Here is a 12,013-nt window from a genome sequence, read left to right on the forward strand (position 1 = left end):
GATGCCATACACGCATGTGAGAGAGAGAGAGAGTTTTAAAAGATTTAGCTGAGGAGGATTCTGAACCACTGGTGTTGATTTTTAACAAATCTTGGAATGTAGGAAAGTTCAAGAGAAAAAAGGCGAATATACCAGTACTTTTAAAGGGGTAAGCAATGTGATCGGGGTAACTAAAAAGGGCAGGTAGCCTGACATCAATCCTGGGCAAAATCATGGAAGGACTGATATGGGATGCAATTAGAAAAAAAAATAAAATAAAGATTGGTAGCTTGGTACTAATCAGCTCTGTTTTATGAAAAATAGGTTTTGTCAGATAAATATGTCTTTTTTGAAGAGATCACAAATTTGCTTTAGACATCATAATGTCTAGACAACTTTGTAGACGTAATATTCTGAGACTTTCGTAAAAGATTTGACTTAGTATCACACAGCATTCTGATTAAAACCCAACGTTACACAAAAACCAGTATAATGCATGTTAAACGGATTAAAACCTGGCTAACAGACAGACCTCAAAAAGTAATTATAAACAGAGAATCACCATAACAACAAAGGGAGCTATTTCTAACGGGGATCTGGTTTTGCCCCAATGCTATTCAGCATATTTACCAATAATCTGGAAGAAAATATAAAAGCATTGCTGATACGTTTTGCAGATCACAAAAATTGGCAGAGTAGTAAATAATAAGGACAGGTCACTACTATAGAGTGACCTGGAGTACTTGGTAAACCAGGTTCCTCTGAACAATATGCATTTTAATATAGCTAGATGCAAGGTCATATACCTAGGAACAAAAAAAATGTCATACTTTCAGGATTGATGGAGTGGGGAGGCTGTATTTTAAAAAGGATTAGGGGTCATGGTGGATAACCAACTGTACATGAGCTTTCAGTACAATACTGTGGTTAAGAGAGTTAACAGTTCTTGGACATATAAGGAGGAAATATCAGGTAATCGTAGAGAGAGGGTATTATCTCTGTATACAGGACTGCTGAGGAAAGGACTGGAATACTGTTGTCTAGCTCTGGTGTCCATACTTTAAAAATGGAAAAAAGCGTTTAAAGAAGAACTTTAAGAATGATTTGAAGTCTAGAAAACATTTCCTGCAGTGAAAGGCTTAAGAGGCTCAATCTATCTAGCTTATCAATGAGAAAGTTAAGAGGTAACTTTATCACAGTCTGTAAGTACCTGAATTTACAGAAGATTTCTGGCAGTAGAGGACTCTTTAATCTAGCAGACAAAGGCATAATGAGATCCAATGGCTGGAAACTGAAGCAAGATAAATTCAGACTAGAAATAAAGCACACCATTTAACAGTGAGGGTAATTAAGCACTGGAATAACTTAACAGGGGATGTGGTGGATCCTCCATCACTTAACATTTTAAAATCAAGACTGGATATTTTTCTAAAAAAGATATGCTACAAGTCAGACAGATGGTATGGATGTGATGCAGGAATTACTGTGTGAAATCTGATGGTCTTTGTATGCAAATGGTTACAGTAGATAAGCATAACGATCCTTTATGATCTTAAATCCATTAATCTAGATAAAATAGAACTGGGTTTGTTTTCTAGTGACCTGCTTGGGGAAAGATGCTGTTGGTCCAGAAAGGTCTCCCCCGAATTCACGAAGGACCAAATACACTTCATCACAGTAACTACATACATATTGATCTCTATGTTAATTCCGAGAGCACACACTATAGAGTTCCAAAAAGAAAAGGAGTACTTGTGGCATCTTAGAGACTAACCAATTTATTTGAGCACGAGCTTTCGTGAGCTACAGCTCACTTCATCGGATGCATTCACACAGAATGATTTTTGGAAGATTTGAAATGTTATACAGAGAAGTATCTTTATAAATGTAAATAAAACCCTTACTATTCTGGCCAGAGGGGAAAAAACCCAAAGAGATCAGGAAATAGATATAAAGGTCTATTCCTTGACTCTGCTGAAGGCACTTCATTACTTTCTGCATGAGCAAAAACTGTTATTGGCTCCAAAAAATGGCTGCCTTTCAGGAGCACCTACAGATCATCACCTGGTTTCCAGAACACAAAAGGTAATACGAAGCTCCAAGGAGGAGCCAAAGGAAAGGTCAGGCCAAGCCAGGATGACAGGCTATCTGGAAGGAAATTTCCTCTGCTGGTTTGATATTTAGATAGATTAATTATAAACAGGAATTACCAACTCCTTTTTGACCAAGCTGAAGTACATTAACACTAATGGATCAAAGACTTTTCAAATTTTATTATTTTTACATTAACAACAACATTAAGCTAGAGGCTCCTGGCTGGTGACCAAAGAATCTGAAGGCAGATAAGCTGCACAATGCCATGGGTGGTTGGAGAACACTAGATCCTGAAAGCCTGGATGTTCTGGAATATTTTGGACAATAGTGCATGGGATTTAAGAGCTAGCTGAATGCTTTGTCGATATGAGAGTAGAACAGATCTTACAGAACATCTGACAGAACAGTACATCTGTATCTTTCCATCAAGGACAGGCATTATATTTTGACATACATTTTATTCTGATAGATAATGTCTTTATATAAGTTGTTTTTTCCACATATAGAATAGCTGCTTCATGGCAAGAGTATCAATATTTTTAAACGTTATGTATTGGGCCAAGATTTTCAAAAACGTATGACTAAAAGTAAGCTTCCGAAAAATGGCCTGATGCACAAAATAACCCAACAGTACTGCAATGGACTCTACCTATGAAGGGTTAGGCCCCAATCTGGCAAAGACTTAATTTTAACCATAGGATGAGTCCTACTCAAGAGCCATGAAATCAGAGGAAGTTTCATGATGCATCAGTATAATTGACATGCCTACATGCACTGGAGGACATTGGGACATACCCTGGGCCATTAATTTCTGAAGTGCACGAACCTACATTAATACACTAGGATACATGCTTAGCAAATGAAGCTCCAAACAAATTCTATGTAAACACCACATAGTGGATATACAATTTCGGAAACAAAGTAATTTACTGGAAAAAAATTTAAAATATTTGACAATCCAAGATTATGTTGAGAAATGAAAGCCCTACCTAAGCTTTTATACTGTTTGGTTTCATGGAAGGGCTACTATTACTCTGATAAAAATTGCGTGTAGACCACCTGAAGCTTCAAAATGCTGACAACAGGAGGAAATACTTCCATTTCAGAGTTGAGCATGAGGAGATATTGATATGAAATGCTTCACAGACATTATAACACTTCTGAATTTTTTACTTTAAGTAAAGAATCCTTCAGTGAATGTTCTGAGGCATATTATTAACCAGGTAATCAATTCCTTGACAGACTTTTCATGTCAAGTGAAACATATGGAATTCAGGTGTAACTAGGGCTCATCGTGGATACAGATGGCTAACCTGAATCTCAGTTAATGGCATTTTGCTGAATTCAAGGCATTGCTTTAAGCAGGACAAAAACCTTCTGTTCTGCAAAGAGCCTAATTAGCCATTATGCATTTGAGAAATAAGAAATTACACTTTAAAATGCCCTAAACATGTAAGAAGGCATACCTAAAAAGAACAGATTTCTATATTACATAATTAAATAAAACTCTTCAGGCATCAAATGCAATTTCTATAGCAGAGATCTGAAGAGACAATTAATGAGGGAGAAACTCGTTATTAGCTATGTAAGAACCAGGTATTATTATTATGAACAGCATTTTAGAGCAGTCACAATGGTATGAGACCAAAGGGGGAAATTATATAAAATACTTACCTCAAAAGAAATAGTTTCATAAATTCCTTTTCCAGCTATTCACTAATGAGGATTTATTTATAATACAATTGTTACGGTAGAAGATTTTTTATGAAATTGTTTGGATCCTTTTACTACAACATAACTGAACAGAGTAATAAATTAATGGCAATTTTTGTTTTAAAATGACCACAGATAGTTTTGTCATCTATATTTCATATATGTTAACAGTTGGAAACAAACTGAAGACATGGCACTGGAAATATTTACTATTACAGACGTACCTCTGATAGCATTTCATATTGACCTCTTCTCCCTAAGGCAATTGTAAGCAAATCATAGACCACAGATGCACTTTGCAAACTGATGATGCGATCATTTTTGTGCTCTGGTATTCTGCTCAGTACAGCATCACGGTTAGCCTGGAAGACAGCAGCAAGAAGAAATTTAGGGTGTCAGTCTAATCTGACTAACATCTTGGTTCTGGTCATTATTAATGTGTTTCAAAATACCAATCATCACTGAAAGCAAGTGACCAAACAAGATAGAAACTTCTGCTCATTTTGCATTTGATTACTTGTATTTAAACAAAAGCCTGTTTGATGCCATTTTTTCACACTACTTTTTGTGAGGGATTTAATATACGAATTAACCCTAATCCAGTGTTTCTGTAACTGATTTACTTTCACTGTTATGTTCTAACTGTATAAAACAGAGAAAAATAATTTTGTTAAAAATTATCTAAAATGAAGCTGTACTTTGCGGTTTAACTCTGGCATAATTAGTGCTTTATTGTCTTTTGCATCAAAATAAGGTACAACTTTGCTGATTGATCCAGGCTGCTGGGGTCTTCCATCCTTCTTTCAGAGAGTGCCATTTTCGTTCCACTTACTTCATCTTCTGAAGGTCATTATGACAGTGTCCTCTCTCTGGGATGAATAAACAGTCTCTTCCAAATATAACCCACACCGATACAGTTCAATGTATATTCCATAAGAAGGGCCGCATACAAGAAGCTCAGCTTCTCCAATCCTATGGCTCAAGCGTAGCACAGAAATGTGTACATATTGACAATACTCTGCACTTCTCATGTGCATTTCATCTTATGGATTTAAAAATGTTTTACAAAGACTACAGAATTACAACACACCTTTTTACAAATAGGCATACTGAGGTACAGGCAGATTAAACCAACTTCCCCAGGTTAACAGAGGAAGACTTTTGTAGAGCAGAGATAAAATTCAAGTCTCCTGATGCCTGTGCTAGGACTTAACGACAAGACCACATGTGCTCCACTTTAAAAGGTTACTCCGAAACCAACCTCTCCTATTCTCCATCATATATTGTTATCACAAAACCACCAGTCTGAATACGTCTTGTCTTGAAGTCCTCTAATTCTACATGCTTTTAAACTGAAATTTAGAATTTCATTTCAAATTTCATTGTTGCAGACTACAGACTTGAATTTGTATGGGTAGCTATAGCGTGAAACAAATTAAAGATCGGAAGTGAGACGCTCCCAAAGTGGCTGGGTTTTTTTAGTTTTGTTTAAATATTAATGACAGTCAGAGGACCCTCTAGAGAGCTGAAGAACAAGCTGATAACAGCATTTCTTCACCTATTAATCTCATCTAGCCAGAAATCAAACATTATTTTTAGCAACTTGTTTTCATTTCTACTTAAGTTTCATTTCTATATAGTTTGTAGATTCACATTAGAAGTCAGAATGGACAGATTTCATTCCCCACTTATAGAAAGATGAAAAATCACACATTAAAATCCAAAGTACTTTTTAGTTATTTTAACCGGCCAACATTTTAGGCTCTGAAGACACTGGATGAAAGAGTCTATAAAATCAGGATAATCAAACACTAAGTGGTAAATTTTCAAAGTGGTACATGGGGAGTTACACACACAAATATTCCATTAGTTGTGAACTTAACTGCCCACATCTTCCTTTGAAAATGTACTCCCATATGTGTAGAATTTGTTTTCTTTTGATCAACAAGTATTTGGCATTTACTTTCTCCACTGTATACATATTTAGCTTCAAAATCTCTTACTTTTATGGTTGCATATGTAATCATGGTAACACCATGTCAGTGGCACTGACTGCTTGCTGCCTCTTAAGTGCAGTCAGCTGTGACACGAACACTGCTGCTGGTACCATGGCAGCCTATACCCTGAGAGTAGGGAGAATTCTCCCACCCTAAGTATTAAAAACAAATTTAAAATTGCTTGAAGTAGGAAAAGAACTTTCATACATATGTGTGAGTATTTTAAAGGTCCAGTGTCTCAGACCTACTTACGAGTCTGACCCCTCTACAGGATCTTATCTAGATAAGCAAAGCAAAGGTAGGCATGTACTACATATGTACGGAAGCCAGAGTACAAGGGCACTTTATAACAGCAACAATGATAATATTGTAATAAATTGACTACTGGAAATTATCTATTTAGAAGACTATGCAATTTCTGGAAATGTTCTGCATCAGGACTGTTTCAAATAGGAAGAATGATGGTAGCAATACCAATATTTATGTGCTATCATATTAACAGTAAGTTTTTTCAGCTATATAGAAGTAATGAAAATATTTTCATGAGTTTTAAAAATAAATGACCAAAATAATCATTTTTATCATTTACTGCAATACATGAAAGCACTTATGTGCTTTTGAAAATTTCACCTTTGGTTCATTATAAGTAGGGGACAAGTTTCAGATTCATTACACAAAGTGAAAAGATTACTGCTGGAGGAATTCTGCACCAAAAAATTATAAATTCTGTACACAATATTTTAAAATTCTGCAAAATTCTGCCTATTTTAGTAGACAAAAATAACACAATATACAGTAAAAGCTGTTTTATCTAGCATGTTGAGGGAATGGGGGGTGCCGGTAAGTGAAAAATGATGGTTAACTAAGAGGGAGGGAGTTTGGGTGCAGGAGGGGGTACAGGGCTGGGGCGTGAGAGGGGGCGCGGAACTTGGACTCTGGGAGGGATTTTGGTTGTGGGAGGGGGCTGGGGGTGCAGAAGGGGGTGCAGGGTGCCAGATCCAGGGGCCGCTCAGCTCGGGCAGCTCCCTGAAAATGGCAACCTGTCCCAGCTGCTCTTAGGCCAAGGCGCAGCAGGCAGCTCTGTGCGGTGCCTCTGCCTGCAGGCGCTGCCCCGCAGCTCCCATTGGCCACAGTCCCCAGCCAACAGAATCTGCAGAGAGAGTGCTCGGGGTGGCACCTGCGGGCAGAGGCAGCGGCCCCTGGATCTGGCACCCTGCAGTGTGCCCCAAGGCCCCTCCCACACCCAAACTCCCTCCCAGAGCCTACGCTCCACACCCCCTCTTGCGCCCCAACCCCCTGCCAGCCCCGCGCCAACTGGACTATAAGCCGGCATTTCAATTAAGATCAGAAATGCTGCTTTACAGAGCTTTCCAGTTGGGGAAGTGCCTGATAAAACAGCTTTTACTGTAATCACACCAATTTCAATTATTTTTTGGTCATTTATTTCAAAATACCGATCAGGAAGCATGTCTGTAACAATACAGACAATAAAAAAGATTCAGGAAATGTTTTTTGACAAATCGATTCCTTACTAGGCATATTAAGACAGAACTCAGAGTAATAATTCATTTAAACTACTGTACGGAACCATATTTCCTGCACCCCTCAGAAGCAGTGCAAAGACTTGGGGAAGTCAGGCGTAACAGAGGAGCTTAGGGAGAGGGAAGTAATTGTTGGGAAGGAGCCTGGGTATGAACTTGAAGGGTTGTTGGGTATGGGTGGGAAAAGTATGGATCAGGTTTTTTGGAGAGGGCAGGAAGGGATTGTTAGGGCATGTCCCTCATGCAGACCTCTAGCCTCTCCCATTCAGTCAGGCACATCTTTCCCAGTCCCTATGTGTCCCTGCTCCCCCATGTGTCCTTGCATCCCCTGTCCCTCCACCCCAACTCAAACACCCACTCCTCCCATCCCCATGTGTCCCCGCACCCTCTCCCCCGTCCCAATGTGGTCCTACACCCTTCTCCTCATGTGTCCCTGCACCCCCTCAGTCAGTCCCCTCCCCTCATCTCCATGTGTCCCTACCCTCCCGCCCCCATGTGTCTGTGCCCCCTCTCAGCCACACCCCTTCCTCCCTGTAGCTCTGTACCGCCTCCCCCTCTACCCAGGTGACCCTGCACCTCCTTCCCCCCTGTGTCCCTGCACCTCCACTCCCATTCTGTGCCTGCTCCAGTCTGTCCTCCCTCACTAGTCCTTATAAGCATTGTCTGACCCCTCAGCAACCCCACTCTGTCTGTCTCCACATATCTCCTGACTTGGTCTGACAGGTGCTGTGAAGAAGGCAGGCTCTTTCTCTTCCACATCGTAGCTGGAGCTGGCCAGAAAAGGCTGCTGTGTTCTAGTGCCACAATGCCCTCTGGTGGGCAAAAGGTGTAACCACAGCAACTTTTCAGCAGAAGCTATTTTCTGAAAAAAATGTGCATGGCATATAAAATATGTACATGCACAGTGGCACAGAATTCCCCCAGGAGTAAAAGATTTTGTATTGACTGTTTTAAGAGCATAGGATGTAACCGACCTTGCTTTAGTAAGTTACCAGCGGGTAGGTAATCAACGATTAGTAAACCTCCCCAGAGCAGTAGCATGGCACCCTTTTAACAGGTGTCAGTAAAGACATTGAAAGGAAACAACCACAGGGGAAAATCAAGGGTTTACAAAAAACACAACACCAGCAACATCCTATGATGCCGTATACAGACGATATGCCAATATCAAGAGTTATTTGAAACTTGAGTGAGATCTACATTTTAAAGCACTTCAGAAAAGAATTGTTGGCCATATACACATTGAAGAGGTACATGTATCTAATTTTTGGTTTTTGTGATTACAACAAAAACTACTTGAATTTTCAAGCTTGCTTCTCCGAATGGCAGCAGCTGCTGTAACAGCTGTTCACACTGATGTGATGCCAAGTGAAAGACTTGGTTTTGGGAACAGACTCTACCTCCCTTCCCTAAAACTAAAGGAAGAGTAGGTTCAGCCCAGAGACAATGCACTTAGTCTCAAAAGGAAAGAGGAACTCAGAATCATAAGACCCTCACAGCACTTCCTGCTGGCTCCCTGTCAGAGTAGCAATAGCTTTAGTTCCAGAAGGAACTGCTCGCCTAGTTTTGTAACAGGAAATGGGACAAATGTGCTCTAAAGACAAATGACAAAAGTGACATAAAAAAGTTTTTAAAACAGCAGTTTAACTTACCATAGATTCACTAATCAGCAACAACAATAGAGCTTCTTCTGTATTTTCTTGAGGACAAAAAATGCTGTCAAAAAATCAAACTTTAGTATTTATTAAAATACAAGTAGAGCATATTACTGTTAAGAATGGTGTATATAACATTAAATGTTCATATGCTATGATTATTAGTTGATTTTTAATATCCATAACAATGAAAATCTCTATACATATTAGAATTTTAGTTTCAATTATTAGTTTTATTTCAATATTTTGATTTTCCTTTAAAAGAATAAGTTGGCAAAACAGAATGAACAGAAGCACCACACTGATCAGAGTTGAAAACAAACACTCCAAATACCCCAAATACCATGTAATTTTGACAGCTGTAAAAATGTCAGTATTCACAATTAAACAAACCTCCCACTCTAATTGTAAGTGTGCATGAACTGCAACCATAGCAACATGGGCACACTAAAATAGATTTTCCCTCAGCTTACTAGAATAGGATATTGATTAAAATTTTAGCGATATTTAGACCCCACTTGCATTATCTCTGCATTAGATATATTTTACATTATTCTTACCAATGCTGTACTGTACAGCTCACTATTAAAACAAAAAGCCACTCCAGTTTCTGCCTTTTCTATGTGCCATCACTCTCATCACTTCCTAAGCACTTAAAACATTTATTTCCAATTACTTAATTCTGAAGGCCCCTACCAGCCTATGCAACAGATTGCAGAAAGCAGTTATCCAGACACATTCCACGAGGCCACAATTCCCCTCTGGTGCAGGGGTCGGGGGGAGGTGAGGGTAGAGAAGTAAAATCTGTCCAGGTATAGAGCTAGGACCCTCACCCTCTCCCAAAGCAAAGGGAAACCAGGTATCAAATTGTGACCAAGTCACAATATCGTCTCTGGTCTGTTCTTGGGGTAGAGCACCCACACTCTGCTCTTCATTCAGCGCTTGTGGTTACTCTACAATCAAGCTCTTAATTTCTCTCACCACTAACAGACACTGGTTACAGGTATTACGGAATTTGCTTAAACTACACTGAATTACTGACAGGGAACTAAGGGTTGTCTAAGATTTAGACATGTTTTATTTCTTAAAGATGCCTCAGATCTATCAGGAAATTTACCGTGAAACCATGAACTCATTTTAGACAAAAAGTAGGTTTCATCTCAAGAATAGTGCCTCTCCCCCACCCGCCTTTTTTTAAATAGATGGCCTGTTATCAATGCAAGTCGATGTCAAAGTCTCTTTTTAGACATTAAAGTAAGGGTACAAAGTAACTTCCAAGACAAACTATTGTTTATGCAATAAAGAAGTTTCAACACATAGTTAATACTGCTAGCACGACCAAAAACTGCCAGAAATGGAATAATGCATCTGTTAAGAAACTTGGCTTCTTTATTCCTTTAAGGAAACACTTCAGAGAGGTGACATACAAACCTATAAATATTTTAGTATTACTCTAAAAAGCTGACAGAAGAACTAAATGGGCTCCACTCACAGAAGTCCATAGTGCTAAATGAAACAACTAGACAATAGAAAAAATAAAAAGGTGAGTTTTGAGATCTTAGAGTCTGAAGGCAAATATTTTAAGCTACACCCACAGTGTTAATGTATATCTATTGATTCCCTCTCCAGTTTAAATAAATGGCGGTTACTTACCTGTAACTGGAGGTTCTTTGAGACGTGTGAACCCTATCTGTATTACACATGTGGCTACAAGGACACAGGCAGTATAGATATTTGCAATATTGTAATTCCAAAGGTTGAGTCTGCAGAAGAGGTTTGGACTAAAGTATAATGTTTTGTGAAAATGTAACAAGTGTCCAGTGTAGGTACTTCTTGGAGAAATGCTACTGAGATTGCCTGTGCCCTAAAGAATAGGCTCTCACTCCATCCAGGGGAGGGAGATAGGCTAACTGACAACAAAGGAGGATACATCCAAAAATCCCCACCCCCCTCCACCTGCTCCCCTAAGTGCGCTGTGTCCCTGCTTCTCCTCCCAGGTATGATTCTTCAACATAGAGAAGAATCGGTAGCAAATCTGAAGGTGGAAGGCAATTTGGGTGGAAGTGATCATAGTTTTTTTCCTGATTTCTTACTTAAATCTCTTTTGCTGCAGATTAAGCCCATTACTTCTTGTCCTACCTCCAGTGGACACAGAGAACAATTGCTCACCACCCTCATTATCAACAGCCCTTAATGTATTTGAAAACTGTTTACAGGTCTCCCCTCAGTTTTCTTTTCTCAAGACTAAATATGGCCAGCTTTCCCCCCATCCTTCATAGATCAGGTTTTCTAAAACCTTTTATCATTTTTGTTGCTCTCCTTTGGACTCTCTCTAATTTGTCCACATCACTCCTAAAACCCAGAACTAGGCACACTACTCTAGTTGAAGCCTCACCACTGCTGAGTAAAGCGGGATAATCACCTCTTACATCTTATATGCAACACTGCTGTTAATATACCCCAGAATGCTATTAGCCTTTTTCTCCAACTATATCACATTGTTGACTTTCATTCAATTTGTGATCCACTATAATTCCCAGATCCTTTTTAGCAGTACTACCGCCTAGTCAGTTATTCCCTATTTTGTAGCTGTCTATTTGATTTTTCCTTCTTAACTGAAGTACGCTGCACTTCTCTTTTATTGAATTTCATCTTGTTGATTTGAGACTAATTCTCCAATTTGTCAAAGTTGTTTTCAATTCTAATCCTGCCCTCCAACGTGCTTGCACCCTCCCCCTACACCCTGAGGTCATTTGCAATTTTTGTAAAAATAGCCTCCACTTCATTATCCAAGGCATTAATTAAAATATTAAATGGCACCAGATCCAGGGCTGACCCCTGCAGGACTCCACTAGATACACCACCCATTTTACAGTGAACCACTGATAACTACTCTGACAACTAGTCTTTTAATCAATTATGCATCCACCTTACAGAAATTTAATCTAGACCACATTTCCCTAGTTTACTTATGAGAATGTCATGTGGCACTGTGTCGAAAGCCTTACTAAAATCAAGATATATCATATCTTCT

At 39.1% G+C, this 12,013-nt stretch overlaps 1 protein-coding gene across 4 annotated transcripts in view; it reads right to left on the reverse strand.

Annotated features, from left to right (window-relative positions):
* TTC7B (tetratricopeptide repeat domain 7B) overlaps positions 1-12,013 on the reverse strand; it is a 314,696-nt gene that overhangs the window by 168,699 nt on the left and 133,984 nt on the right. For all 4 annotated transcript variants that reach the window (XM_084630296.1, XM_084630295.1, XM_084630298.1 and 1 more), the window contains 2 exons: positions 8,977-9,040; positions 4,011-4,148 (listed from right to left, as the gene is read on the reverse strand). In XM_084630296.1, the coding sequence (XP_084486422.1) occupies positions 4,011-4,148; positions 8,977-9,040 (202 nt within the window). The remainder of the gene's footprint in view (positions 1-4,010; positions 4,149-8,976; positions 9,041-12,013) is intronic.

Source organism: Lepidochelys olivacea (genome assembly GCF_965140295.1).
Source record: "Lepidochelys olivacea isolate rLepOli2 genome assembly, chromosome: 6".
NCBI lineage: Eukaryota > Metazoa > Chordata > Testudines > Cheloniidae > Lepidochelys > Lepidochelys olivacea.